This window comes from Capra hircus, chromosome 4 (assembly GCF_001704415.2).
Source record: "Capra hircus breed San Clemente chromosome 4, ASM170441v1, whole genome shotgun sequence".
In the NCBI taxonomy this organism is placed as follows: domain Eukaryota; kingdom Metazoa; phylum Chordata; class Mammalia; order Artiodactyla; family Bovidae; genus Capra; species Capra hircus.
Window position 1 is genome coordinate 304,366 of NC_030811.1, and position 26,251 is coordinate 330,616.

At 51.1% G+C, this 26,251-nt stretch overlaps 1 protein-coding gene across 4 annotated transcripts in view; it reads right to left on the reverse strand.

Moving 5' to 3' along the window:
• The window catches only part of WDR60 (WD repeat domain 60), a 53,726-nt gene that overhangs the window by 11,189 nt on the left and 16,286 nt on the right, over positions 1 to 26,251 (reverse strand). For 2 of the 4 annotated variants that reach the window (XM_018046629.1, XM_018046632.1), the window contains exons 8-21: positions 24,020 to 24,085; positions 23,160 to 23,237; positions 22,391 to 22,613; positions 21,239 to 21,341; positions 20,141 to 20,270; positions 17,869 to 17,980; positions 9,258 to 9,346; positions 8,446 to 8,575; positions 6,692 to 6,864; positions 5,666 to 5,828; positions 2,934 to 3,047; positions 2,779 to 2,840; positions 2,365 to 2,416; positions 443 to 503 (exon numbers count right to left, since the gene is read on the reverse strand). In XM_018046629.1, the coding sequence (XP_017902118.1) occupies positions 443 to 503; positions 2,365 to 2,416; positions 2,779 to 2,840; positions 2,934 to 3,047; positions 5,666 to 5,828; positions 6,692 to 6,864; positions 8,446 to 8,575; positions 9,258 to 9,346; positions 17,869 to 17,980; positions 20,141 to 20,270; positions 21,239 to 21,341; positions 22,391 to 22,613; positions 23,160 to 23,237; positions 24,020 to 24,085 (1,556 nt within the window). The remainder of the gene's footprint in view (positions 1 to 442; positions 504 to 2,364; positions 2,417 to 2,778; positions 2,841 to 2,933; positions 3,048 to 5,665; positions 5,829 to 6,691; positions 6,865 to 8,445; positions 8,576 to 9,257; positions 9,347 to 17,868; positions 17,981 to 20,140; positions 20,271 to 21,238; positions 21,342 to 22,390; positions 22,614 to 23,159; positions 23,238 to 24,019; positions 24,086 to 26,251) is intronic. The other 2 variants (XM_018046630.1, XM_018046631.1) reach the window with 2 other exon arrangements.

The following is a 26,251-nucleotide window of genomic DNA, read 5'->3' on the forward strand; positions in this document are numbered from 1 at the left end:
AGAGACAGCTCTGGGAAACAAGTTAACATGAGACACATGAATACACACAACATTCATATAGCCAGTAAGGTTTTTGCATTACAGTAAGTTATTTGAGTAAAAACAGAAAACTGATCTCTGAATAAAACTTTCATGTCAATGTTTCCAGTTTCTGAACCTCATCTATTTAATTTCAGGGCTGTATTAAAACTGGATGAAAAACAGTCAAATAGTACCAATTCATAAGATAGAAAGTATTTTAATCCAAGAAAAAATGTTAGCTGTAACACCTGGCAACTGCATTTGTTACACTGACTTATTAATAGCAAATGAGTTAGCAAATAAACTACTCAGCAGAACTACAGTGCGGGAGCCAGGATTCTCCAGTGCCAGTCTGGCCATGATTTATTACCTAAGGCTGTTTCCTCCTGTGGGAAACAGGGCTTTATGGGCACAGACCCACCTGTCACTCAGCTGGATCGCAGCGCTGTGTGCCAGTTTTATCCGTCCTCCAGGTATTAAACCTACAGACAGAGTAAGGCACCTCTTAGTACAAGTTACACCATAACCCAAGTAATCAGGAATAAATGCACCTCTTAGTACAAGTTACACCAAAACCCAAGCATTCTGGAATTCCTTTTCAGTGTTTAAGGTCAGTGCTGGAGGAACATCAAAGGCAGGGCGGTGAGGACTACTCCCCCCTCACGCAGAGGAGGGCCCTGCAGGTGCCTCAGATGAATTAGGAGCTGGCAGCTGAGGGCCTGGCGGGAAGAGGGCTGCTGGAATCAAAAAGCCTTTCCATTTTTAGATTTGATTTTAAAAGGGAAATATACTTCTAAAAGCAAAAAGTCAATATTCAACAATCTTCCAGTTCCCCACAGAAACCCTCCTCTGGAAATCTCCTCCCACAGGTCCGGGTTACCTGTGCTGGCGGGGATGTCCCTCAAGCCCCATCTCGCCCCAATGTCCCCTCATGCAGCCCTGCTCACACAGCCCTGCTCACAGCACAGGGAACAGAGTGGACTGCATGAGGGGTGGAAAAAATGGCCCCTTGGGAGTGAAAGGTTGTTGCTGAGTCATGAAAGATGCTGGGATACTTGGCCGCCAGAGATGAGGCTTGATCGCTCAGAGCTTTTGTGTGATAAAGATTTATTAAAGTATAAAAGAGACAGAGACAGCTTCTGACACAGACATCAGAAGGGGGCAGAAAGAGTGTCTCCCACAGCCCGCTGGCCTTCAGCAGCATCTTATATTCCTACCAGCAGGCTGCTAAGCAGAGAAAGGCACTGTCTCAAAACTAGAGTGGTACCAGGCCCCTCACCCACAACACGCACTTTGAGATAACATTGGCACCAGGTGAGTCGTCCCGGGCCATAAGACCAGTGACATGAATCTTGAAGAGAGGCAGGTTTCCGCGCAGAGACCCAGTCTCCTTAACACATAGCTTAGGAGAACACTCGCGTGAGTAAAACCTACTGGTTTGTCAAGTCAGTTCTGAGTCTCAGGCAGAACTGGCTTGAAGAAAGACAGAGTCTAGGGTAAATACACAGTACATTAACATAGCTTAAGACAAACATTTCCATGAGAAAAATGCACTGGTTGGCTCACAGTTTGAGAAAAGTTAAGTTCGGGTGGAACCAGGTGTCATTATGGCAACACAGAATTTTAACAGAAACCTCTTTTAAAATTTGTATAGGAAAGGGGAAAAAATATAGCATTAGTTTCCTCCCGCTGCTTAAGAGAGGTGAAAACATCTGCCATTTGCAGCCTGTTTCCACCGTTTGGAGACCCCTGGCCTCCCTGCCTGTTACCCTCTCAGGAGGGACCCCCGCAAGGCCCCGCGGCAGCACCGGGCTCCCAGCAGGGGCCCTGCTTGCAGGAGACCCCCCTCCATTTCTAGAAGTCAGAGACAGTCAGAGTGGCTCTGGTCCTATTTTTTGGCCGGATCTGTGGCCGGATCAGGCGCCTGCAGCCTGGTCACTAAACAACCAATTGGGGCTCTGAGAAGTGCAGGCTGGGTCTCCTCAGTGCCTGAGACCTGGGCATCAGGACAGCAAACCGCCAGCCAATCCCCTCACCACCACCTAGGGGTGGGGCCGCGGCCTCAGACCTTGGGCGTCACACCAAGGGCTCCTCAGACACTGGAGTCACAGGGATGCCCTGGGGGGATGAGAAGCAGATGCTGCACAGGCACAGAGAGGACACACGTCCTCCTGCGACAAGGGCGTCAGGCCTGTGCAACAGCCGGCAGGTGGTAAAATACACAACTTAATCTCCATTTTCCATGCAGCTAGTTACTGATTCTTCAAAGTGATTCTGGGTATCCCTAATCTTTACTGATTCTAGCAAACGCTGACTGAAATTCGCTTTTTTATTTTTAGTTACCTAAGTCACTTATTGAACCTGCAACATCCGCCTTCTGTAATTCAACCACCACCTGAAACAGAGCATCAGAGAGGAGGGTCGGCACACAGGACGACCAGGAAGCAGTCCAAGAAAGCACAGCTCTGATCAGGACAGCACTTCACACAGCACGCTGAGGACACAGTCGCTCCAGAAGGAAGACTGACGTCTGCCTGTTATAAACCCCCAGCTTTGACCTGCTTCTTTCCGCCTGTGACAGGCCCTGAAGCTGCCCCCTTCCATTCCTCGTTCCCTCGCGAGTTCCCTGCAAGCTGCCTTGTCCTGGTTCCCTGGCTGAGAGCTCAGCCACCCTCACATACACGTCGCCCCCTGCCCTTCCCCACCCCTGCATGCATCACCTCCTGTCCCCCGCCACCGACCACGCGCCTGACTCACCCACACGTTGAGAAGCCCGCTTTCGTCCAAGGAAGCGACGAGGAAGGACAGGCCTGCCATCTCTGGTGAGGGCACAAGTGGGGAAGGCCTGGCTCGTAACCAGAAACCACACCTCATCACTGGAGCTCACATTTACAGAAGCGAAAGCCACGTACCTTCTTGAGTAGAAAAGGGTGAAAGCACACAGCTCTGCCTCTTGCAGACAGACCCCGCGATGGGCTCTATTGCCTGGAGGGGGCTGCGGTGGTTCACAGACGCCAGGACGCCGTCTGCGGGCAGAGCACGGGCAGCGTGTGTGCATGGCGAGCCACAGGGCGCAGCCGCCTGTGCGGGCACACGCGAGTCCCGTGGCGCCCGGGCACGCGCATCACCGTGGAAGGGAGCGCACCACGGCCCTCGGCACGGCTGGGGAGCAGAGACCACAGGCCACATCTGCCTGGGACAAGAAGGCGAGTGGAGTCCCTCGAGCCCCGTGTCTGCACAGCTGCAGGTGCGAGGATAGACACCAGGCAGGGGGGCACTCTCCACAGCAGGAGGGGGGTCCCAGAGCCAGTGGAAAGTGCTTCCCAGGCTGGGGCCCCAGGGGCCCCCAGCTTCAGGAGGAGACGGAGGCTCGTGGCCAGAGCAGAAGCAGCTTCACAGCCCAACAGAACAGAGCTCCTCTGACCTGGCAAACCCACCTACAAAGTGCCCCCTAGCAGAGAAAGACAAACCGCACACAACGCTACCACAGAAACTAGACAGAAAATGCGAAGGAAAGCGTTTCAACCCGTGAAGGTTCTCCCTCCAAAAAGGAGCATGAAACAGAAGGCCAAAGTCCAGCACCCAAACGACATCACGTGCCACCAAAAACCACTCCAAAATCCATTTAACAAAGACAGACACTTGGAATCAGAAGCCTAGAACAAAACGGATTTAAACACATCAGAAAAAAAGTAAGAGTTACGGTTGGGATGGAGAATGACAGGCTTCAGACTCATCGAACTGGAGGCCCCTGGGGAGGCGTTGTCCGACTCAAAGTCACTAGAACTCTGAAGGTTTTAGTGACAATGTTTACATAGCAAAAAAAAAAAAAAAATGAAGGAAGCATTTTAATGGAATATTAAGTTTTAAATCCTAAGCGTTTTGGTGTTTTGAACATGGTGGTGAATTCAAAGGTTAATTAGTAATAGCAGCAGCAGTTAAAAAATACGTGTTCTTAAAAGATACCTTTTCCTATAGCATCAGATCTATAGTGAAGTGAAGTCGCTCAGTCGTGTCCGATTCTTTGTGACCCTGTGGACTGTAGCCAACCAGGCTTCTCCGTCCATGGGATTCTCCAGGCAAGAATACTGGAGTGGGTTGCCATTTCCTCCTCCAGGGGATCTTCCCAAGCCAGGGATCGAACTCAGGTCTCCTGCATTGCAGGCAGACGCTTTACCGTCTGAGCCACCAAGGGAAGCCCTTATCTGATCCATAAGGTACCTATAAACACACACATTCTCAACAGTGGCAATTTCACCCCCAAAGGGGCAAAGATCAAGTTGTTGGGACACAAAAGAAACCTTGCCCTTTTATGCGTAAAACACAGACAAACTCACAGTACGTAAACAGGCGTGCAGTATATTCATGGAGTTCCCCAGAGTGGGGTCAGGAATGGAAAGCTGAGGGCTGGCCTGGTGAAGGGCTGGAGACAGCCCAGACAAGTCTACACAGCACGGTACTGAGAACACAAGGACTCTTAAAGCACAGCAGTCAGAAGCAGCACGTCAATTTACTTGCGTGCGGAAGGCCCACACAGATACCCCGCTGAAGAGACACTCGGCACCCTGCGTCCTCAGGGATGCCTGCTGGAGCAGAAAGGCTGCCAGCCCGCAGCGAGGACCTGCGGCTATGGTGCCCACGGTGCAGACACCCGTCCTGACTGCTGACAGAGGGAACTGACCAGAAGCAGCTGACCACTGGGCGGGTAAAGCCACGCGGCGCCCACGGGGGCCCTGCCCAGTGGAGGAGTGATGTCCTGACCCCGCACACCTGCAGGCACTTTGAGAGAAGGAAAGCAGACTCCCAGGTCTGGACACCACAGAGTCTCGCCCTCACCATGGGAGAAGACAGAGACAAAACCTCGTGGGGATGGAGAAGGCGAGGGACGCAAAGTCAGCGGGGTAGCGGGGGGCAGTGCCATTCTGGGCAGGAACATGAAAGTACTGGAGACGATCTGGGTGCTGGCCCCGTGTGGCCAGTGTAGCCACGGACAAGCCTCCCATCTCCCTGAGCACCGGGAGGGGCCCAGACAGGCCTGCATGGGACACGTCCACACAACAAGGGGAAAAAACCCAGACACAGTGCCTAGCAGGGGCGGGGGCGGGGGGGTCATGCTTGTCCTTGTTTGAGGTTGTGGTTTCGGTTGTGATTGCAACCATGGTTGGGCTTAGGTTGCAATCGGCTGTGGTTGTAACTGGGGTTGTGGTTGTGACCGGCTGTGGTTGTGACTGGCTATTGTTGTAACTGTGGTCGTGGTCATGGTTGGTTGTGATTGGCTGTGGCAGCAGCAGCCTGGCATGAAGTATGCATATGAGTCTAACTCGGGGTCCTGATGGGCCCACTGGCTCTGGGTCCTTCCAACCCCAAGGGGCACTACCTCTCCTGTCCTCCAGCCTGGGCCGTGGGAGCACACAGACCAATGACCCCAGGCTGAGCAGGCCCGGCACCCCTTCGCTGAGGACCTGGAGCCCCCGAGCTGACGGAACAAGCAGCCCACCACTGCCCAGAAAGATGCTGTTCCCCCAGCTGGCGCAGGCTTCCTGTGCCCTTAGGTCAGGGCGTCCTCTGGGGCCACCTGCATGGAGGACGCAAAGCGGCCCCACAGCTGCTCTGGGGACCCGCGCCGGTGGGCAGCGTCACTGACCCGTGGAGAAGGTGGGGGTCCTGAACGTCCAGGAGCACCCGCTCAGCGTCACGCGGAGATGGATCCTGAGGTCCTCCCTCAGGTCCCACACGACCACCGAGCCGTGAAGGGTCCCCGCAAACAGCAGGCAGGCTTTCACGGGGCTGAAGCAGCAGCACGTGACCTAGAGAGCCGCACAGAGAGCAGGGCTGGGGGGACGCAGTGAGGAGCCAGGGTGAGTGGGAGGGGGCGCGGGCCGGGAGGCAGGGCCATGTGGGAGGCGGGGCCGTGTGGGAGGAGGAGCTGAGGGGGAGGCGGGGCCGCGGGGAGGCGGGCCGCGGGGGAGGCGGGGCCGCGGGGGAGGCGGGGCCGCGGGGGGGCAGGGACCAGGAGCCAGGCCAAGGATGGGAGCTGGACCCAGTGCCGGGCAGGGCCGTGTAGGGGGCAGAGACGGGAGCACCATCCCCGTGGACTCTCCATCCTGACACAGCGGGGGGACCGCGGCAAGCGGCTGGTGCCTCTGAGGGTGCCCTCCTCGGGACACAGGGGTGGTGGCCACAGGGTGTCCAGCACAGCGGAACGACCAGTCATTCATAGTAAACTATTTTCAAGCCCCCAGCACCAACAAGCAGTGGAATGGAAATCAAATGGTTCTGAAGTCAAGAACCACAAGACCAGAAACAGCTCTCCCCTGCACCCTGCGGTCACCACGCCACAGCCCCGCTCACCAGGGGCCAAGAAACACACACGCTAAGGACTCGGAAAATCCCAGGCACGGGAAGAAACCTCTAAAGCACCCAAAACCCAAACCAAGCAAGCTGAGAAGCTTGCTTCTGCGACCCCAAGGACGCCAGGCTGGTGTTTCCACTAACCCACAGCCGGGATGACGCCCACCCTCGGGGCCCTGGGGACTGTGGTCCTTCCTGTAAAGAGCTCCTGCGCCTGTCACCCTGCACATGGCGGCCGGGATGGAAAGCCGTGACCCTGGACTCCCCTCCCTGGGGCCCACCCTCTCAAAGTCACACCCACAGCCCCCCCAAGCTGTACCTTCGACTCGCACACCAGGACCTTCTGCGGCCCCGACGGCTGCCGGACATCCCACACGCAGAGCACGTGTCTGTGGTCCAGCAGGGGCACCAAGGCCTTCCCCGGCAGCCCGTGCACGGACACCACCGTGTGCCTCTGAGCCTGACACGCGTGCAGGCAGGACACTCTCCGGTCTGAGGACGAGACAAGAAAAATGCTGCAGAACCCACATTACATTAACACACAGGACTACTCCAATATGTTTCAGCTTAATGAAGAAGACGTGGTCTTTCAAAGATACCCTTGCCTGAAATCGGAGTTTTGATGAGTGGCCAAGCTCAACTCAAAAACATCCAGGTGGCCTCATTTGCAGCACAGCCTAGGACCCCACCATCCACCATCTACTCCCATGGGCCGGGGGTGCGGAGGGGACCTGGGGGAGCGGGGGGTGGGGGGGGCATCACATCTGCCCCATCAGGCGCCCCTTCTCCACCTGCAGCGGGGCCCCAGCCGGCCTCCTCCCAACACCTGCCCTCGGATGCACCGTCCAGTGCCCTTGTTCATCCTATGACATGGGGTTTCTGTCCGTCCACTGGGGCTCCAAGGCCTGGGACCTGCCCATGCGCCTGAGTGTCTGCGGGGCCCACAGAAGGACAAGCGGGTGGCCGGTGCTGGACAGCCCACTGACACTGAGCGGGCGGCTGGTGCTGGCCCACCGCTCCCTCCAAGCTCAGGTCCAGGATGGGACCCAGGCTCAGGTCATGGGCACCTGCGTCCCAACTTCCCTCTTCACCTCAAAACTCACTTTACTAAAACAGACACAAGAAAAACCTCCGCTCTGCACACAGGTGGAACTAAGGGGCAAGTCCCAGACAACACACCTGCATCATCCTTCTCTGAGGACGTGTTCTGGGCGAGCGTGGCCTCCCCACCCCTCCCCCCTACCCACTTTCCCCACCTCCTGCCTCCCCATACCAAGCCCCCCCAATCCCTGCCCCAATCCAGGGCTCTTTGATCCCTCCTCAGCTGAGGAAAGCACTTCTTAAACTCCTGTTTCCTGGGGTGCGGAGGGAGGTAGGTTTGTGGGCTTCTGTGTTTTCAATGCTACAATCTATTGCTTTTCTAATAGGATAACACAACTTTTAAAAACAAAAACATGCTCAAATAACACATGCTTGTTAACTTCATGCCATTGGTGCTAACGGTCAGTACAGAGGGCTGGACGTGAATCTGAATCTCCATAGAAACTTCTAGAACAAGTGGCAGTCACACACCAGGTCCCACTGGCCCAGAGGTGCCCTGGAAAGCCGACCGCAGGGCCAAGCACGGCCCGCCCTCCTGCACTCAGACCAGGACCCTGGCCCCACCCAGGCCCTCAGCAGCCGGCAAGGCAGAGACTCACTGAAGAACTGGACACACACAGTTTGCTAAGCTTATGGTCACAGGCAGCTACACGCCGTATGTACAGACATAGGCTTTACTGGGGTAGCATTTGTGCTGTGGCCACAGATCAGCTCAGATCTCACCACACGACTCCCACCTGGACTGCCCGCGGCTCCCACCGCCCCTCTACCGAGAAACCAAAAGAAATTAAGAGACGCAGGACTGAAAACAAATGTCCCCTTAAATCACTGAACATCCCTCCCATGAGGACCGTGACACACACGCTCGAGGCTCCAGAAGCCGAACCTCTGCTCTGCTCAACAAACCCCTCCCAGGATGCATCCGTGAGGATCACCGTCTCGGGGTCCACGCCCACCCTGAGGGCCACGTACCCTGCAGGAAGGGCAGGCTGGTGCCCAGCCGCACACAGCTGTCGCTGAAAGGCAGGGTGCAGTCCTGCGCCTGGGACGCCCAGCCTGGCTCCGCGGCCGCCCGGTCCTCTTCAAGCAGAACTGCTATCACCTGCAGCAGACACGCAGGCAGGCTTCCATCAACACTCAGATGGGCTGATTTTCAAAGAAAAAGCAAAAACCGCAAAGCACTACCTAAACTCACCCATCCCTTCAGTTAACCAAGTCCCAGACTCATGGAAATGAAGAGAAGGAAGCTGTACTGTCCCCTCTGCACAGCAGCAGAGACTAGCAAGTAAAGCCCCCTCTGTAAACCCCAGAGCCACAACGTAACACCAATGCTATTTTTCACAGGAGACACATAGGAGGGGGGATGGGGCCCCTACCTCCTCTAGAAGAAACGGGGGCACAAACACGTTACCCACAGCAACGCAGCCTGCCCGCTGGGCTGCGGTGAGGACCAGTGTGAAGCCAAGTCCTGCCACTGCCCTTGTGGGTGGTGGGTTACACTCAGGACGACCATAGGGAGGGAAGGCAGTGGTCACTGGGACCCTGAAGTACACGGGACCACGTGTGCCCTCTGACCTTTGTATGGACTTTGAAAATTCCCATAACCAGTCTTTAAAGTCATGAGGTCACTAGTTTTAAAAACCCTAGACCTGTGCTCGCCTTGCCGATTTAGTTATGTCTGCTCTTCTGTCTATATTTATTCTAAAATGCAGGCAATCAGTATTACTGTTCAGAATCTAAACAGCATGTGCAGCACTGGGTTCCCTGCCCCCAGTGGAGCACACCTGGCAGGCCGCCCGCAGGAAGCTGGAGAGACGGGGCGTGTCGACCTTCGGGACGATGGCAGCATCTCTGGGGCCACTCAGCTCACTCCCTGAAAAACAGGTCACATCAACCCCTGCTGAGGGGAAACCCACCGGGTGGGCTCCCAGTCAAGGCTGCACACCCAGAAGGGCATGCCTGAGAACCAAGACCCCTAGAAGGAGAAGCCAGGAGGTCATGTCTCATTCTCCAGAGCTCAGCTCCTCCTCATTCCTCATAGGAAACTGCTCACAGAAAGTCTGTAAGCAGAGTCCTATGCAAAGCATCATTTTACTGTGGACGTGTTACGTTTAGGATCTTGGTTCATTCCCAAGGCAAACCATTCAACGTCATAGTAATCCAAGTCAATGCCCCATCCACCAATGCCATGTTGACCGGTTCTATGAGACCTACAACACCTTCTAGAACCAACACCAAAAAAACAGATGCCATTCTCATCACAGGGGACTGGAATGCAAAAGTAGGGAGTCAAGAGACGCCCAGAGTGACAGGCAACTCTGGCCCTGGGGCACAGAATGAAGCAGGGCGAAAACTAGTGCTGCCGAGAGAACACGCTGGTCATGGCAAACAGCCTCTTCCAACAGCACAAGAGAAGATTCTACACATGGACATCACCAGATGCTCAACACCGAAATCAGACTACACTCTTTGCAGCCAAAGATGGAGAAGCTCTATACAGTCAGCAAAAACAAGACCTGGAACTAACTGTGGCTCAGATAATGAACTCCTTATTACAAAATTCAGACTTACATTGAAGAAAATAGGGAGAACCACTAGGCCATTCAGGTCTGACCTAAATCAAACCCCATACGATTATACAGTGGAGGTGACAAATAGATTCAAGGGATTAGATCCAGTAGACAGACTGCCTGAAGAACTATGGACAGAGGTTTTTAACACTGCACAGGAGGCAGTGGCCAAAACCACCCCAAAGAAAAAGAAATGCAAGAGGGAAAAATGTTGTCTGAGGAGGCCTTACAAATAGTTGAGAAAAGAGAAGAAGCAAAAGGCAAAGGAGAAAAGGAAAGATATACCCATTTGAATGCAGAGTTCCAGAGAACAGCAAAAATAGATAAGGCCTTCTTGACGGAACAATGCAAAGAAATAGAGGAAAACAATTCAGCACCACCAAACCAGCTGTTCAACAAATGGGAAAGGATCTTCTCTGGACAGAAAACACACAAAAGGTTTATAAACTTGAACCCAAAACAACAAAGTAAACGGCAATGGGATCATACTTATCAATAATTTCCTTAAATGTAAATGGGTTGAATGCCCCAATCAAAAGACAAAGACTGGCTGAATGGATACAAAAACAAGACCCCTACATATGCTGTCTACAAGAGACCCACATCAAAACAAGGGACACATACAGACTGAAAGTGAAGAGCTGGAAAAAGATATTTCACACAAATGGAGACCAAAAGAAAGCAGGAATAGCAACATTCACATCAGATAAAATAGATTTTAAAATAAAGGCTGTGAAGAGAGACAAAGAAGGACACTACACAATGATCAAAGGATCAGTCCAAGAAGAAGGTATCAGTTCACTTCAGTCGCTCAGTCATATCTGACTCTGCGATCCCATGAATCGTAGCACGCCAGGCCTCCCTGTCCATCACCATCTCCCGGAGTTCACTCAGACTCACATCCATTGAGTCAGTGATGCCATCCAGCCATCTCATCCTCTGTCGTCCCCTTCTCCTCCTGCCCCCAATCCCTCCCAGCATCAGAGTCTTTTCCAATGAGTCAACTCTTCGCATGAGGTGGCCAAAGTACTGGAGTTTCAGCTTTAGCATCATTCCTTCCAAAGAAATCCCAGGGCTGATCTCCTTCAGAATGGACTGGTTGGATCTCCTTGCAGTCCAAGGGACTCTCAAGAGTTCTCCCACACCACAGTTCAAAAACATCAGTTCTTCAGCACTCAGCCTTCTTCACAGTCCAACTCTCACATCCATACATGACCACTGCAAAAACCATAGCCTTGACTAGACAGACATTAGTCAGCAAAGTAATGTCTCTGCTTTTGAATATACTATCTAGGTTGGTCATAACTTTTCTTCCAAGGAGTAAGCATCTTTTAATTTCATATAACAATTATAAATATATATGTACCCAACATAGAAGCACCACAATACATAAGGCAAATGCTAAAAAGTATGAAAGGGAAAATTAACACTAACACAATAATAGTGGGAGACTTTAATGCCCCACTCATGCCTATGGACAGATCAACTAAACAGAAATTGGCAAGGAAGCACAAGCTCTAAATGATACAATGGGCCAGTTAGACCTAACTGGTATCTACAGGACATTTCACCCCAAAACAATGAATCTCACCTTTTTCTCAAGTGCACACGGAACATTCTCCAGGATACATCACATCTTGGGCCATAAATCTAGCTTTGGTAAATTCAAAAAAATTGAAATCATTTCAAGCATCTTTTCTGATCACAATGCAGCAAGATTAGATGTCACAGGAAAAAAGCTACTAAAAATATAAACATAAGGAGGCTAAACAACACGCTTCTGAATAAACAACAAATCCAAGAAGAAATTTAAAAAGAAATCAAAACATGCATAAAAATGAATGAAAATGAAAACACAATAACCCAAAACCTATGGGATTCAGTAAAGGGAGTGCTAAGGAGAAGGTTCAGAGAAATACAAGCTTACCTCACGAAACAAGAGAAAAATCAAATGAAGAACCCCAGGGTTAGTAGAAGGAAAGAAATCATAAAAATTAGGGCAGAAATAAATGAAAAAAGAAACAACAGAGACCATAGCAAAAATCAACAAAACTAAAAGCTGGTTCTTTGAGAAGATCAATAAAAGAGACAAACCATTAGCCAGACTCATCAAGAAACAAAGGGAGAAAAATCAAATCAACAAAATTACAAATGAAAATGGAGAGATCACAACAGACACCACAGAAATACAAGGTCGTAAGAAACTACCATCAGCAACTATATGCCAATAAAATGGACAATGTGGAAGAAATGGACAAATTCTCAGAAAAGTATAACCTTCCAAAACTGAACCAGGAAGAAATAGAAAATCTTAATGGGAATCGAAACTGTAATCAAAAATCTTCCAAAAAACAAAAGCCCAGGACCAGATGGCTTCACAGGTGACTTCTACTAAAAATTTAGAGAAGAGCCAACACCTGTCCCACTCAGACTCTTCCAGATTGTTGCAGAGGAAGGTAGACTTCCATACTCATTCCATGAGGCCACCATCACCCTAATACCAAAACCAGACAAAGACACCACAGAAAAAGAACTACAGGCCAATATCACTGATGAACATAGATGCCTCTTGAGAAATCTGTATGCAGGTCAGGAAGCAACAGATAGAACTGGACATGGAACAACAGACTGGTTCCAAATAGGAAAAGGAATACGTCAAGGCTGTATATTGTCATCCTGCTTATTTAACTTCTATGCAGAGTACATCATGAGAAACGCTGGGCTGGAAGAAACACAAGCTGGAATCAAGATTGCTGGGAGAAACATCAATCACCTCAGATATGCAGATGACACCACCCTTATGGCAGAAAGTGAAGGGGAACTAAAAAGCCTCTTGAAGAAAGTGAAAGAGGAGAGCGAAAAAGTTGGCTTAAAGCTCAACATTCAGAAAACAAAGATCATGGCATCCAGTCCCATCACTCCATGGGAAATAGATGGAGAAACAGTGGAAACAGTGTCAGACTTTATTTTTGGGGGCTCCAAAATCACTGCAGATGGTGATTACAGCCATGAAATTAAAAGACACTTACTCCTTGGAAGAAAAGTTATGACCAACCCAGACAGCATATTCAAAAGCAGACACATTACTTTGCCAACAAAGATCCGTCTAGTCAAGGCTCTGGTTTTTCCAGTGGTCATGTATGGATGTGAGAGCTGGACTGTGAAGAAGGCTGAGCGCCGAAGAATTGATGCTTTTGAACTGTGGTGTTGGAGAAGACTCTTGAGAGTCCCTTGGACTGCAAGGAGATCCAACCAGTCCATTCTGAAGGTCAGCCCTGGGATTTCTTTGGAAGGAATGATGCTAAAGCTGAAGCTCCAGTACTTTGGCCACCTTATGCGAAGAGTTGACTCATTGGAAAAGACTCTGATGCTGGGAGGGATTGGGGGCAGGAGGAGAAGGGGACGACAGAGGATGAGATGGCTGGATGGCATCATGGACTCGATGGATGCGAGTCTGAGTGAACTCTGGGAGTTGGTGATGGACAGAGAGGCCTGGCGTGCTGCGATTCATGGGGTCGCAAAGAGTCGGACACAACTGAGCGACTGAACTGAACTGAACTGAAAGAAACAAAAGACCTCTGTATAGAAAACTATAAAACATGATGAAAGAAATCAAAGAGGACACTAATAGATGGGGAAATATACCACATTCATGGATCGGAAGAATCAAAATAGTGAAAATGAGTATACTACCCAAAGCAATGTATAGATTCAATGCAATCCCTATCGAGCTACCAGCGGTATTTTTCAGAGAACTAGAACAAATAATGTCACAATTTGTATGGAAATACGAAAAACCTCGAATAGCCAAAGCAATCTTGAGAAAGAAGAATGGAACTGGAGGAATCAACCTGCCTGACTTCAGGCTCTACTACAAAGCCACAGTCATCAAGACAGTAAAATACTGGCACAAAGACAGACATATAGATCAACGGAACAAAACAGAAAGCCCAGAGATAAATCCACACACCTATGGACACTTTATCTTTGACAAATGAGGCAAGGATATACAATGGAGAAAAGACAATCTCTTTAACAAGTGGTGCTGGGAAAACTGGTCAACCGCTTGTAAAAGAATGAAACTAGATCACTTTCTAACACCATACACAAAATAAACTCAAAAGATCTAAACGTAAGACCAGAAACTATAAAACTCCTAGAGGAGAAAATAGGCAAAACACTCTCTGACATAAATCACAGCAGGATCCTCTATGACCCACCTCCCAGAGTACCGGAAATAAAAACAAAAATAAACAAATGGGACCTAATTAAACTTAAAAGCTTTTGCACAATGAAGAAAACTATAAGCAAGGTGAAAAGACAGCCTTCCAAATGGGAGACAATAACAGCAAATGAAGCAACTGACAAAGAATTAATCTCAAAAATATACAAGCAGCTCATATAGCTCAATTCCAGAAAAATAAACGACCCAATCAAAATATGAGCCAAAGAACTAAACAGACATTTCTCCAAAGAAGACATATAAATGGCTAACAAACACATGAAAAGATGCTCAACATCACTCATTATCAGAGAAATGCAAATCAAGACCACAATGAGGTACCATTTCACACCAGTCAGAATGGCAACGATCCAAAAGTCTACATGCAATAAATGCTGGAGAGGGTGTGGAGAAAAGGGAACCCTCTTACACTGTTGGTGGGAATGCAAACTAGTACAGCCACTATGGAGAACAGTGTGAAGATTCCTTAAAAAACTGGAAACAGAACTGCCTTATGACCCAGCAATCCCACTGCTGGGCACACACACCGAGGAAACCAAAACTGAAAGAGACGCGTGTACCCCAATGTTCATCATAGCACTGTTTACAATAGCCAGGACATGGGAGCAACCTAGATGTCAATCAGCAGATGAATGGATAAGAAAGCTTTGGTTCATATACACAATGGAGTACTACTCAGGCATTAAAAAGAATACATTTGAATCAGTTCTAATGAGGTGGATGAAACTGGAGCCGATTATACAGAGTGAAGTAAGCCAGAAAGAAAAATACCAATACAGTATACTAACGCATATATATGGAATTTAGAAAGATGGTAATGATAACCCTGTATGTAAGAAAGCAAAAGAGCCACAGATGTAAAGAACAGACTTTTGGACTCTATGGGAGAAGGCAAGGGTGGGATGATTTGAGAGAATAGCACTGAAACATGTGTATTACCATATGTGAGACAGATCGCCAGTGCAGGTTCAATGCATGAGACAAGGTGCTCAGGGCCGGTGCACTGGGATGGCCCTGAGGGATAGGATGGGGAGGGTGGAGGGAGGGGGGTTTCAGGATGGGGAACACATGTACCCCCATGGCTGATTCATATCAATATATGGAAAAAACCACTACAATACTGTAAAGTAATTAGCCTCCAATTAAAAAATTTTTAATAAAAAAATAATGATTAAACTTTAAAAATACTGAAAAAAAAAAAGAATCTTGGAAACATCTCAAATGAAACAATAAATCTTATGGTGTAAGAATAAAAAAAAAAAGATTCCTCTCAGCCTTCCATCTATTAACATATATAAACTTTCCTTATTATCTAGCCTGTTTTTAAATTACTAGCATATCTTCCCTATGCAATAATTTTGTCATTTTCTACTTTTTTGACCAATAAACAGTTTTAAATCAAAAAAAAAGAAATAGAGGAAAACAACAGAACGGGAAAGACTAGAGATCGCTTCAAGAGAACTGGAGATACTCAAGGGGAGATTTCATGCAAGGACCGGCATGATAAAAACATAAACAGGAAGGACCTAACAGAAGCAGAAGCAATAAGAAGAGGTGGAAAGAATACACAGAAGAGCTATCCAGAAAAGCTATCAATGACCAGAACGACCGTGATGGTGGGATCACTCACCTAGAGCCAGACATCTGGGAGTGCGAAGTCAAGCGGGCTTTGGGAAGCGTCACTACGCACAAAGCTAGGGGAGATAACAGAACGGCAGCTGAACCATTTAAAATCGTAAACAACGCTGCTGCCACAGTGCTACGTTCAATGCGCCAGCAAGTTTGGAAGACTCAGCAGTGGCCACAGGACTAGAAAAGGTCAGTGTCCATTCCAATCCCTAAGAAAGGCAATGCAAGGAATGTTCAAACTGCTAGCAAGATTAGGCTCAGAATCCTTCAAGCCAGGCTTCAGCAGTATGTGAACCGAGAACTTCCAGATGTACAAGCTGGATTTAGAAAAGGCAGAGGAACCAGAGACCATATTTCAAACATTCACTGGAGCAGAGAGAAAGCATGGAAATTCCAGAAAAACATGTTTCACTGACTACACAAAAGTCTCTGACTGTGTGGATCACAGCAAACTGTGGAAAATTCTTAAAGAGATGGGAATACCAGACCACTTTACTCATCTCCTGAGAAACCTGTATACAGGACAAAAAGCAACAGTTAGAACTGGACATGGAACAACAGACTGGTTCCAAACTGGAAAATGGGTACGTCAAGGCTGTATATTGTCACACTGCTTATCTAACTTACATGCTGAGTACATCATGTGAAATGCCAGGCTGGATGAATCACAAGCTGGAATCAAGACTGCTGGGAGAAATAACAATCTCATATATGCAGATGATACCACTCTAATGGCAGAAAGTGAAGAGGAACAAAACAGCCTCTTGATAAGTGTGAAAGAGGACAGTGAAAAAGCTGGCTTAAAACTCAATGTTCAAAAAACTAAGATCATGACATCCAACCAAATCACTTCATGGCACATAGAAGGGGAAACAGCAACAGACTTTATTTTCTTGGGCTCCAAAATCACTGTGGATGGTGACTTCAGTCATGAAAATAAAAGACACTTGCTCCTTGGTAGGAAAGCTATGACAAACCTAGACAGCATATGAAAAAGCAAAGCTATCACCTCACTGACAAAGGTCTGTCTAGTCAAAGCCATGGTTTTTCCAGTAGTCATGTATGGATGTGAAAACTGGACCATAAAGAAGGCTAAACACCAAAGAATTGAGGGCTTTTGACTGTGGTGTTGGAGAAGACTCTTGAGAGTCCCTTGGACTGCAAGGAGATCCAACCAGTCAATCCTAAAGGAAATCAATCCTGAATATTCATTGGAAGGACTGATGCTGAAGCTGAAACTCCAATACTTTGGCCACCTGATGTGAAGAACTGACTCATTTGAAAAGACCCTGATGCTGAGAAAGATTGAAGGCAGGAGGAGAAGAGGGCAACAGAGGATGAGATGGTTGGATGGCATCACCAACTCAATGCACATGGGTTTGAGCACACGCCAGGAGATAATGAAGGACAGGGAGGCCTGGCGTGCTGCAGTCCACAGGGTCACAAAGAGTTGGACATGATTGAGCAACTGAACAACAACGTTTAGGTTTGTTACTTCTTAGGACCAGGCTTCCCTGAGGGACGGGAGTGACAGAGGTCGCTCCTCAGAGCAGACAATCACCCAGTAGCTGAACATTCAGCACAGACGCAACTGATAAGAACCAGCGGGAGCAGGACTCGGCATCGTCCAGGGCCTTCCACCTGTCTTGGCGTGACACACCCGGAGAATGCACTTAGAGAAGAGAATTCTCCAAGAATGTGAACCACTGAAGAGCACGGGGTCTCTCAACAGCGCCTCTGCAGGTGCTGGTTTGGACTCAGGCTCTTTCCTCTGTTCAGGAACGAGTGTCACGAGCCCCGATCAGGGCCCAGACCAGGCCTCCAGGCCGGGGTGGCATCTGCAGACTCACTGGCATCTCCACAGTCAGCTCACACGCAAGCACACACAAGGGCAAGGAAAGAACGAGAGAGGGGACGAGCACAGCCGCCAAGGCCGAGAGCAGAGACCATTACCCCCGGACACAGCAGAGCCTTCCCCCGGGTGCTGGGTCCACACTTCCCGAGTCTCCACTTCCTCAGTCTGGATGTCCCGGTCCACGCTGTCTTCATTGCACTGAACGTAGGCCTGAGAAGGAAGGCAGGCTGAGTCAGCCGGGGGTCTCCACCTCAGACCCATTTCTCATCACTGAAAAGAAAACAACTAAATTTTTTAAGTTAAAGATGACACTGTTCTTGCTTCCGTCAAAATTAAGTATCATGGCATGAATAACAATCATGCAAAGACTGCTTATGTCTTAAACGTTTGAAAAACATGGGCCTAAATTTCAAAAGTGTTCTCAAAAGTCACATCAAACAGTTCAGCTCCAGTTTGAAAATACTATGACCCAGAGACTTCCCTCATGGTCCAGAGGTTGGGAATCCGCCTTCCAGTGCAAGGGACGTGGGTTCCATCCCTGGTCAAGGAGCTATGGTACCAGCTGCCTCAAGACAACCAAGCCTGCACATTGCATCTGCTGGGCCCAACTACTGAGCCCAGGCGCTCTGGAGCCCACGAACCACAGCTAGAGAGGAGACCACACACCACAGCTAGAATCCGGTGCAGCCAAAAGCAAATAAACAAAACCTTTACAAACTCTTATGACCTAGTCTGCCAATACCCTAGTCTCTAACAACACAGCAGCTCTGCAAAACTGGACACAAATTTGTTTCAAAAAGGTACATGCTTCAGTTTTGATACTAACTAACAGCTTTGAAAAACTGATGCTTTTGAACTGTGGTGTTGGAGAAGACTCTTGAGAGTCCCTTGGACAGCAAGGAGGTCCTAAAGGAAATCAGTCCTGAATATTCACTGGAAGGACTGATGCTGAAGCTGAATCTCTTTGGCCACCTGATGTGAAGAACTGACCCATTGGAAAAAACCCTGATGCTGGGAAAGATTGAAGGTGGGAGGAGAAACGGATGACAGAGGATGAGATGGTTGGATAGCATCACTGACTCGATGGACATGAGCTTAAGCAAACTTTAGGAGATGCTGAAGGACACGGAAGCCTGGGCGTGCTGCAATCCATGGGGTCACAAAAAGCAGGACACGACTGAGCGACTGAACAATAACAACAAAAAGCTTTGAGATGAGGAAAATAAGCAAAGTTAAAGAGTCTACTCAAGGTCAGAGTGGGTCAGCTGCAAAGCCAGGGTTAATCTGTCAGCTTCTTAAATGTCCGGCTATGACCCTCTTCCTGTTAAAAGATTATTGACAGACACACCCAAGAGCATGTTGAGGGATGGCTCCATGGGGCAGGAGAGAAACAATGCAGGGGCTGCTGACTTCAGGACCTCACCACCCCGGAAGGCCAGCCAGCTCACAGTCAGTGGCCGCAGGTGAGACGGGCAAGGGCAGAGTGGTGTGGGGCGGACTGAGCAGCGCTGGGGTCAGAGAGCGTGCAGGGATAGATCACCTAGTTCACCTGGAGGACAGGCGGTGAACAGAGAGACAGGCAGGCAGATAAGGGACGAGGTGCAGACACCATAGGCCAGGTAACAGAGAAAGCCAGGCAGATGAACAAGGGGCCTGCAAGGGGGTGCAGGGGGAGGTGAGGGGCGTCCAGGGATGGGTGAGGGGAGGCTGGTCAGGTGAGGCAGTCCAGGGGCAGGTGATGGAGGAGCCTGATAAGGTGAGGGGGATCCAGGGGCAGGTGGGGGGAGCCTGGTCACATGAGGGGGTCCAGGGGCAGGTGATGGGGGAGACTGGTCAGGTGGGGGGGTTCAGGGACAGGTTGGGGGAGCCTGGTCACGTGAGGGGGTCCAGGGGCAGGTGACGGGGGAGCCTGGTCAGGTAGGGGGGTCCAGGGGCAGGTAGGGGGGACCCAAGGGTATTTACCAGAGGGCCTGGCCAGGGCTGCATTTTCCTGAGTAAGGGCGAGTGGAATGGAATAGGCAGGAGGGACCCTGAGGTAAGTCCAGAAGCTTGGGAGCTCGGGGAGAGGTGGGCAGGGGGCCACTCCAGCCCAAATCTTGGAGCCTCTGCACCTAGGGTCACACACACAAGACGCTGCAGCCCCTTGAGGACGGGAGCAGGTGACACTCGGTGACTTTCAATAAAGCCTCCCTTCCCAGGCGGTCCTCAGAGCCTGAGAGGGAGCCACGTCCGTGGCCAGGTGCCTCCAGAGCACAGGCTCCGGGTAAAGAGTGTTCTGGCCACCCCCGCTCGGATGTCGGGGCCGCACGCGCCACACCTCAGGTCCTGCCACCGCACTGGCCGGGCCCCTGGCGGGCGTGCTGCGCTCACCTGCTTGGTGTTCTTCTTCCCGAAGTTCCGGATGTACATGTCATACTCGTTCACGGGCGGGAGGTCAAGGAGGGAGAAGGTGAAGGAGAAGTCCATGTCGATGAGCCGGAGCAGCTTTGTGCTGCGCATCCTGGAGGGAAGAGCACGGACGGGAACTGGGGTGGGGGAGGAAAGGGGGGCGGGACGGAGGCCGCGGTCTTGGGGGCAGGGACGCTCAGTCACCACGCTGGGGCCCCCTGTGGACAGCGAGGCTGCAGGGCCGAACCCCCACCTCCCACTGCTGTCGGTCCCCCTCTCCCTGCTCTGGGGGTGCGTCCAGCGGGGCAAGCCCCCGCCAGCCTTACCCTGGCTCCCTCTGCTGCAGAGGGCAGGCGCTCTTGGGGGAGGCAGGGTGGGGAAGGCTGCTTCCTGCCAGCACAGCTCCCTGGCTGACCAGACACTCTCCCTAAGTCCACTGTGTCCAGCCCGACCTGGTGGACTCCAACATCTATCCCCAGACTGCACTGGGCTTGGCACCGAAGACGTGAGCTGAGAGCCTGTCCTTCACTTTCACGAGCTTCTGGGTTCACAGCAGTCAAGCCCGGACTCTGACCGGCTGGCCCTGGCTCTTCACCCTTATCTCCACCCTTGCTGGGCAGACCCAGGCCTGCACAGGCAGCCGGTAGCCCACGGAGGACGCTGACATGGGGGCTCAGTGCCCGAGACATTGGACGGCTGGGCGACGTGGGGCTCCCTCGCTGAGACGAGGGGTGCCGGCTACGAGAGTAGGGCCCACACGGCGGGAGGCATGGGGCGCGGGCGGACTTGGCCCGCTGTCTGCTCTAGCTCCTGCTGCCCGCCTCCAGCCTCCAGAGTGCCTGTGACCCTGCCCGGCCGTGAAGGCGGGGCTCCTGGGGCCCCCAGAACGGACACAGATGCCGGGCCGAGCTGGCCTACTGCACACCTGCACCAGAGCACGAGCCGGGACCCGGGAAGGCAGCGCAAACAAGACCACAGGCTGAGAACAGCAGCGACAAGAAGATAAACGCTAACGTTCACAGGTCCGCTGCAGGAAACCACAGAAACTGCTAACTCCCGCTGTTTTCCCGGGACACCTACTTTTGCTTAAGGGCCTGAGTCCGATTCTTTTGACGGTGTGAGGCTGTGGCAAAATCCACGAAAATTCCACACAGCGGGGTTTTGGAAGGGGAGCTGTTTGCATCTGCACATAAAAAAGAGCTACTTTTGTGAAACTGAAATATTTCTTTCAAGCAAAAGAAATCAAGAGTAAACCAATTAGACGCATGTAAACCAATCATGTTCACTCAACTAACGACAAATGTCTTCTAGGTGCACTTAGGAACCACTTCTGCTCACTGCATCTAAAACCTGCAGCAAAGCAGAATTTCCCACATGTGCGCCAGCTACTTCCAGAAATAGGCAAGAACACACGTAAGCGCGGGCAGTCCCCCACTCCCACCCCCACGCTCCCCTGCCCGCTCCAAGCCCCGTCTTCTCAGGTTAGGGGGTTGAGGCGTGAGCACGCAGAGCAGCTAGGAGGCAGAGGCTGCTGCGCGCTGGACAAGCCACTCACTGCCCCAGAAGGCAGGAGGCGGCGGACCCGGGCTGGGGCTCGGCAGCCAACAGGGTGCAGGCTGGCCGGCCTGGTGACGGGCCTTGATCTTCAGAAGCCCCCACAGGACAGACCGCTCCAGCCCCTCCCTCTGCGGGGTCCACCTCCGTGGCCCCAGCCACAGGGAGCCCTGTGCGCCGCGTGCACAGACCCGCGTATTTCTCTATGCACGTATTCTCACTCTGTCTTCTCGTTCCCCTTGGACGTGTATTTGGACCCAGGCAAAGAGCGCGCCCTGACCTGCCCTCTTGCAGCCTCAGAGGCTGTGAGCACCTCCTGTTTCTCCTGCCTCAGAGCACCGTGCCTCGGGGCTGTCGGGGCATTCATGGAGAGCGCTCTCCTGCCCTGACAAGTAACCTTCTTACACCCAGGTGCCAAGAGCTTTGGAGCAAAGCACATTCCCAGTTTCATAGAGAAAGTCGCCAAGGCTGCCCCCCCACGGCCGGCCTCCTGCCGATGCCGTCACTTTGTCAGAAGAAATGCAGCCGGGGCCTCGGACGCCGACTGAGCACAAGGCACGGGGCTGGCCCGCCCCACCGCCGCGCCCTCCCCAAGGAGGGCCTCACCACGCGCCCCCGGAGCTCCGAGCGCGTCACGGGGGCTGGCAGCGCCCGCAGCGCCGCTGTCCGCTCACGTACCCGGGCCCGGCCCCCCAGCGCGCGCCGGGCAGCCGTGCTTCTCGAGCAGCTTCGAGGACAGCTCGCCGACCCGCTGGTTCTCCGCGAGGATGGCCTTCTGGATCTCCCGGATCTCCCTCCTCCTGGCCGGAGGCAGCTCCTCCGCCGCCTCTCCCTCTTTGGGCTCGTCCGCCCCGCCATCGTCGTCGGCCCCGTCACAGACCTCGAAGTCGTCCTCATAGTCCTGCGCGCAGAGCAGACACGCTCGCGGGCAGAGCACACGCAGAGCAGACACGCTCGCAGGCGGAGCACGCAGCCAGCAGGAGGCACAGACAGGGCCCCCGTGTGCTTGGGCGCCCTGCAGCTCACAGGTTTCTGTGCAAACCGCTGTGCTTGCTCCTCCGCGTCCGCACACACCCCACACAACCGCGCACTGAGAGCCCCAGGTGAACAATAAAGTGCAAACGTACCTGTGCCGAGAATGGGCGCAGGAGCACACGGAGACCTGTGTACCTATGTGACTTCATGTAGACACACACACATGCACACACATGATACACATACATGCGCACACACGTTTGACTGCAGTGCACTATCGACAGGCTAAATTGAAAATTTTAATTACACCACACTGGTCAGCAATGATAAGACATACGGCAAACTTTTTATAGGCGCCAGATCTAAATCAAATAGATACGGAGCACTGAGAGCAGTAAGAGGAGACAAAAAACCAGCTGTTTCTGATTAGAGAACAAACTACCCTTAAGATGAGAAAATTTCAAATACCTACTTCAAAATCATCTTCAAAAATGGCTGTGTACTCATCTGTTCCAGCATTTTCTAAATCAAGGTCTTCCTTTTCAATTTCCTACGGGCAGAAATCAAACGTAGAGTTAAAATATTCAATCTCAGGTTCATTCTTGAAAATAGGCTGGAAAATACATGATTTCTGAGATTCACTTCAGGTTGTTAACTTAGAAATTCAAATATTTATAAAATTAACATAACCTAATCACAGCTCTTAAGTACCCTGACTTATAAGTATGACCAGAAAAAGGAAACAGTTAACAATCATATTCTTTCTGAGAAAACTCTAAATTCTGAAGGCCAAAGAAAAAAGCGCGTCTCTGGTTACTGAACAAATAAACCAGAGACCCAGCATCGCAGGCTCACCACGTCCCAACAACTCATTGCTCGGCAAACAGGCAAACACGCCACCGGCCCCCTAGCCACCCGGGGTGCCTGCCAGGGACAAACGGGAGGAAGGGGACAGGAGCGAGTCCCTGGCCTGCCGCTCCACCCCGGTTTGGAAAGAACGCCCCAGCACCACCAGCGGCTCCTGCAGGAGCTGGCTGCTCCTCCACCGCTGGCTTGGTGTTTATTTCTGCAAACTTTCTGCTCCCTGGACCGTTCGTCACTGACAACACATGGATCGTATCTTTGTGATGCCTCTGTTCACTTTCTTGCATTCTCCCCAAAGCTACTGACTTTCAAGGCAGAGAAACGGCAAGAATGCTGGGGCCGCGTCCAGCTCAAGCTCCTGGGAGCCTACACCGGGGGCGCAGGGCAAACGCACGGCAGCCCCTGCGGCCCAGCTTCCTGAGGGCCCGAGGCGGACACACAGCGCAGACGGATGCGTCCTCTCCTCACCATGGCCGCTTCGCTCCCCTGCCTCTGCTCCAGCTTCCACATCGAGGGGCCCTCCTCGCGGCCGTGCTGGGGGACAGAGCACAGCATGTCAGCCGGAGGGCGGAGGCAAGGCCCACCCTCCTCCCGCGGGGGCCAGGGGCCGGCGCGCAGTGGCACCGGCCTCTCCGGGCCTCAGGGTCCTCCTCCGAGAAACGGGAGACTGCGAGCCTTCCTCCAGGGGCCGGTGGGGCGGGGGCACCTGGCTGTCCTGCTGGGGCCATGGCCCCAGGAAGGCACGGCTCTCAGATGCCACCGCCAGCAACCATCCGATGCAAAGGCGTGGGGATAGCATGGCGCCCCCAAGAGGAGGGGAGCACCTTTCCGCCCAGAAACTTAATCTGGCATAGCGTGGGCTCTCCGCCTTAAGTGCTGAGCAACTAGGTCAAGGTAACTCAGGGCTGATGCTATAAAACACGTGGCCAGTTAAAAGCCAAGCAGGCTGCCAGCTATCTTCAAGATCACTTCTGGGCTCTCTCAGGGGAAAACACACCTCTGGTATTTTGCTCCCTTAGTGAAAAAAGAATGTAAAGTGTCTAATTTCGTACATTGGCTACATGTTGAAAGACTATTTCAGAAATGTTGGATGTTATTAAAACTAATTTTATGTTTCTTTCTTAAGGTGACCACCAAAAAATTAAAATTACAAATGTGGCTCACATTACAAATGTGGCTCACATTATAACTCTAGTGAACAATGCTAACCCTTACCAAAAAAACTGAGAGAAAGAAAATATTAAAAACTGTATATTTTCATTCAATAATTCCAGTTCAAGAAACTTACTCATGAGAAGTAGGAGGGAGATCTGAATCATTACAGCTAGAGGGGTTTCCACGGAGTCAGGGCAAGCAGCACATGCCGCAGGTGTGAGCAAGACAGAAAAAAGGCATCGACCCCCGCCCCCAACACAGACATCAGAAGAGCACAGTGAAAAAGTATACAGAAAAAAGACTACGTGGGAAGAATCACCTATAAGGCTCACTTTTCACTAAGGTGTGGCTATACTGGACAGGGAGGAATCCAACCACTGCCCAGACTGAACAAAACATCCTCACATCAACCAACACAGCCGCACGACCTGACTTTTCAGAAAATACTATGCTTCTGTGTGTGTGCGTGGAATAAAGACCCATAAAAGCCCGGCACCAGCTGCTAAAGACACGTCTCTCATAGTTCAGTGTTTCAGATAACTATCAGAGAAAGAAAAAGATTCTTCTTCCCAGGAAACAAAAGAAAGTAGGTTAAACCATTAGGCCATTTAGCTATGACCTAAATCAAATCCTTTATAATTATACAGAGGAGGTGACAAATAGATTCAAGGGACCAGATCTGGTAAACAGAAAGCCTGAAGAACAATGGACAGAGGCTCATAACATGGTACAGGAGGAGCTTTCCCCTTGATGAAAGTGAAAAGAGGGCGAAAACGTTGGCCTAAAGCTCGACATTCAGGAAACGAAGATCATGGCATCCGGCCCCATCACTCCATGGGAAATAGATGGGGAAACAGTGGAAACAGTGTCAGACTTTATTTTTTGGGGCTCCAAAATCACTACAGATGGTGACTGCAGCCATGAAATTAAAAGACGCTTACTCTTTGGAAGAAAAGTTATGACCAACCTAGATAGCATATTCAAAAGCAGAGACATTACTTTGCCGACTAAGGTCCGTCTAGTCAAGGCTATGGTTTTTCCTGTGGTCATGTATGGATGTGAGAGTTGGACTATAAAGAAAGCTGAGCACCAAAGAATTGATGGTTTTGAACTGTGGTGTTGGAGAAGCCTCTTGAGAGTCCCTTGGACTGCAAGGAGATCCAACCAGTCCATTCTGAAGGAGATCAGCTCTGGGATTTCTTTGGAAGGAATGATGCTGAAGCTGAAACTCCAGTACTTTGGCCACCTCATGCGAAGAGCTGACTCATTGGAAAAGACTCTGATGCTGGGAGGGATTGGGGGCAGGAGGAGAAGGGGATGACAGAGGATGAGATGGCTGGATGGCATCACAGACTCGATGGACATGAGTCTGAGTGAGCTCCGGGAGATGGTGATGGACAGGGAGGCCCGGCGTGCTGCGATTCATGGGGTCGCAAAGAGTCGGACATGACTGAGCGATTGAACTGAACTGAACTGAACTGAACAGGAGGTGTGACCAAAGCCGTCCCAAAGGAAAAGAAAGGCAAGAAGGCAAAGTGGTTGTCT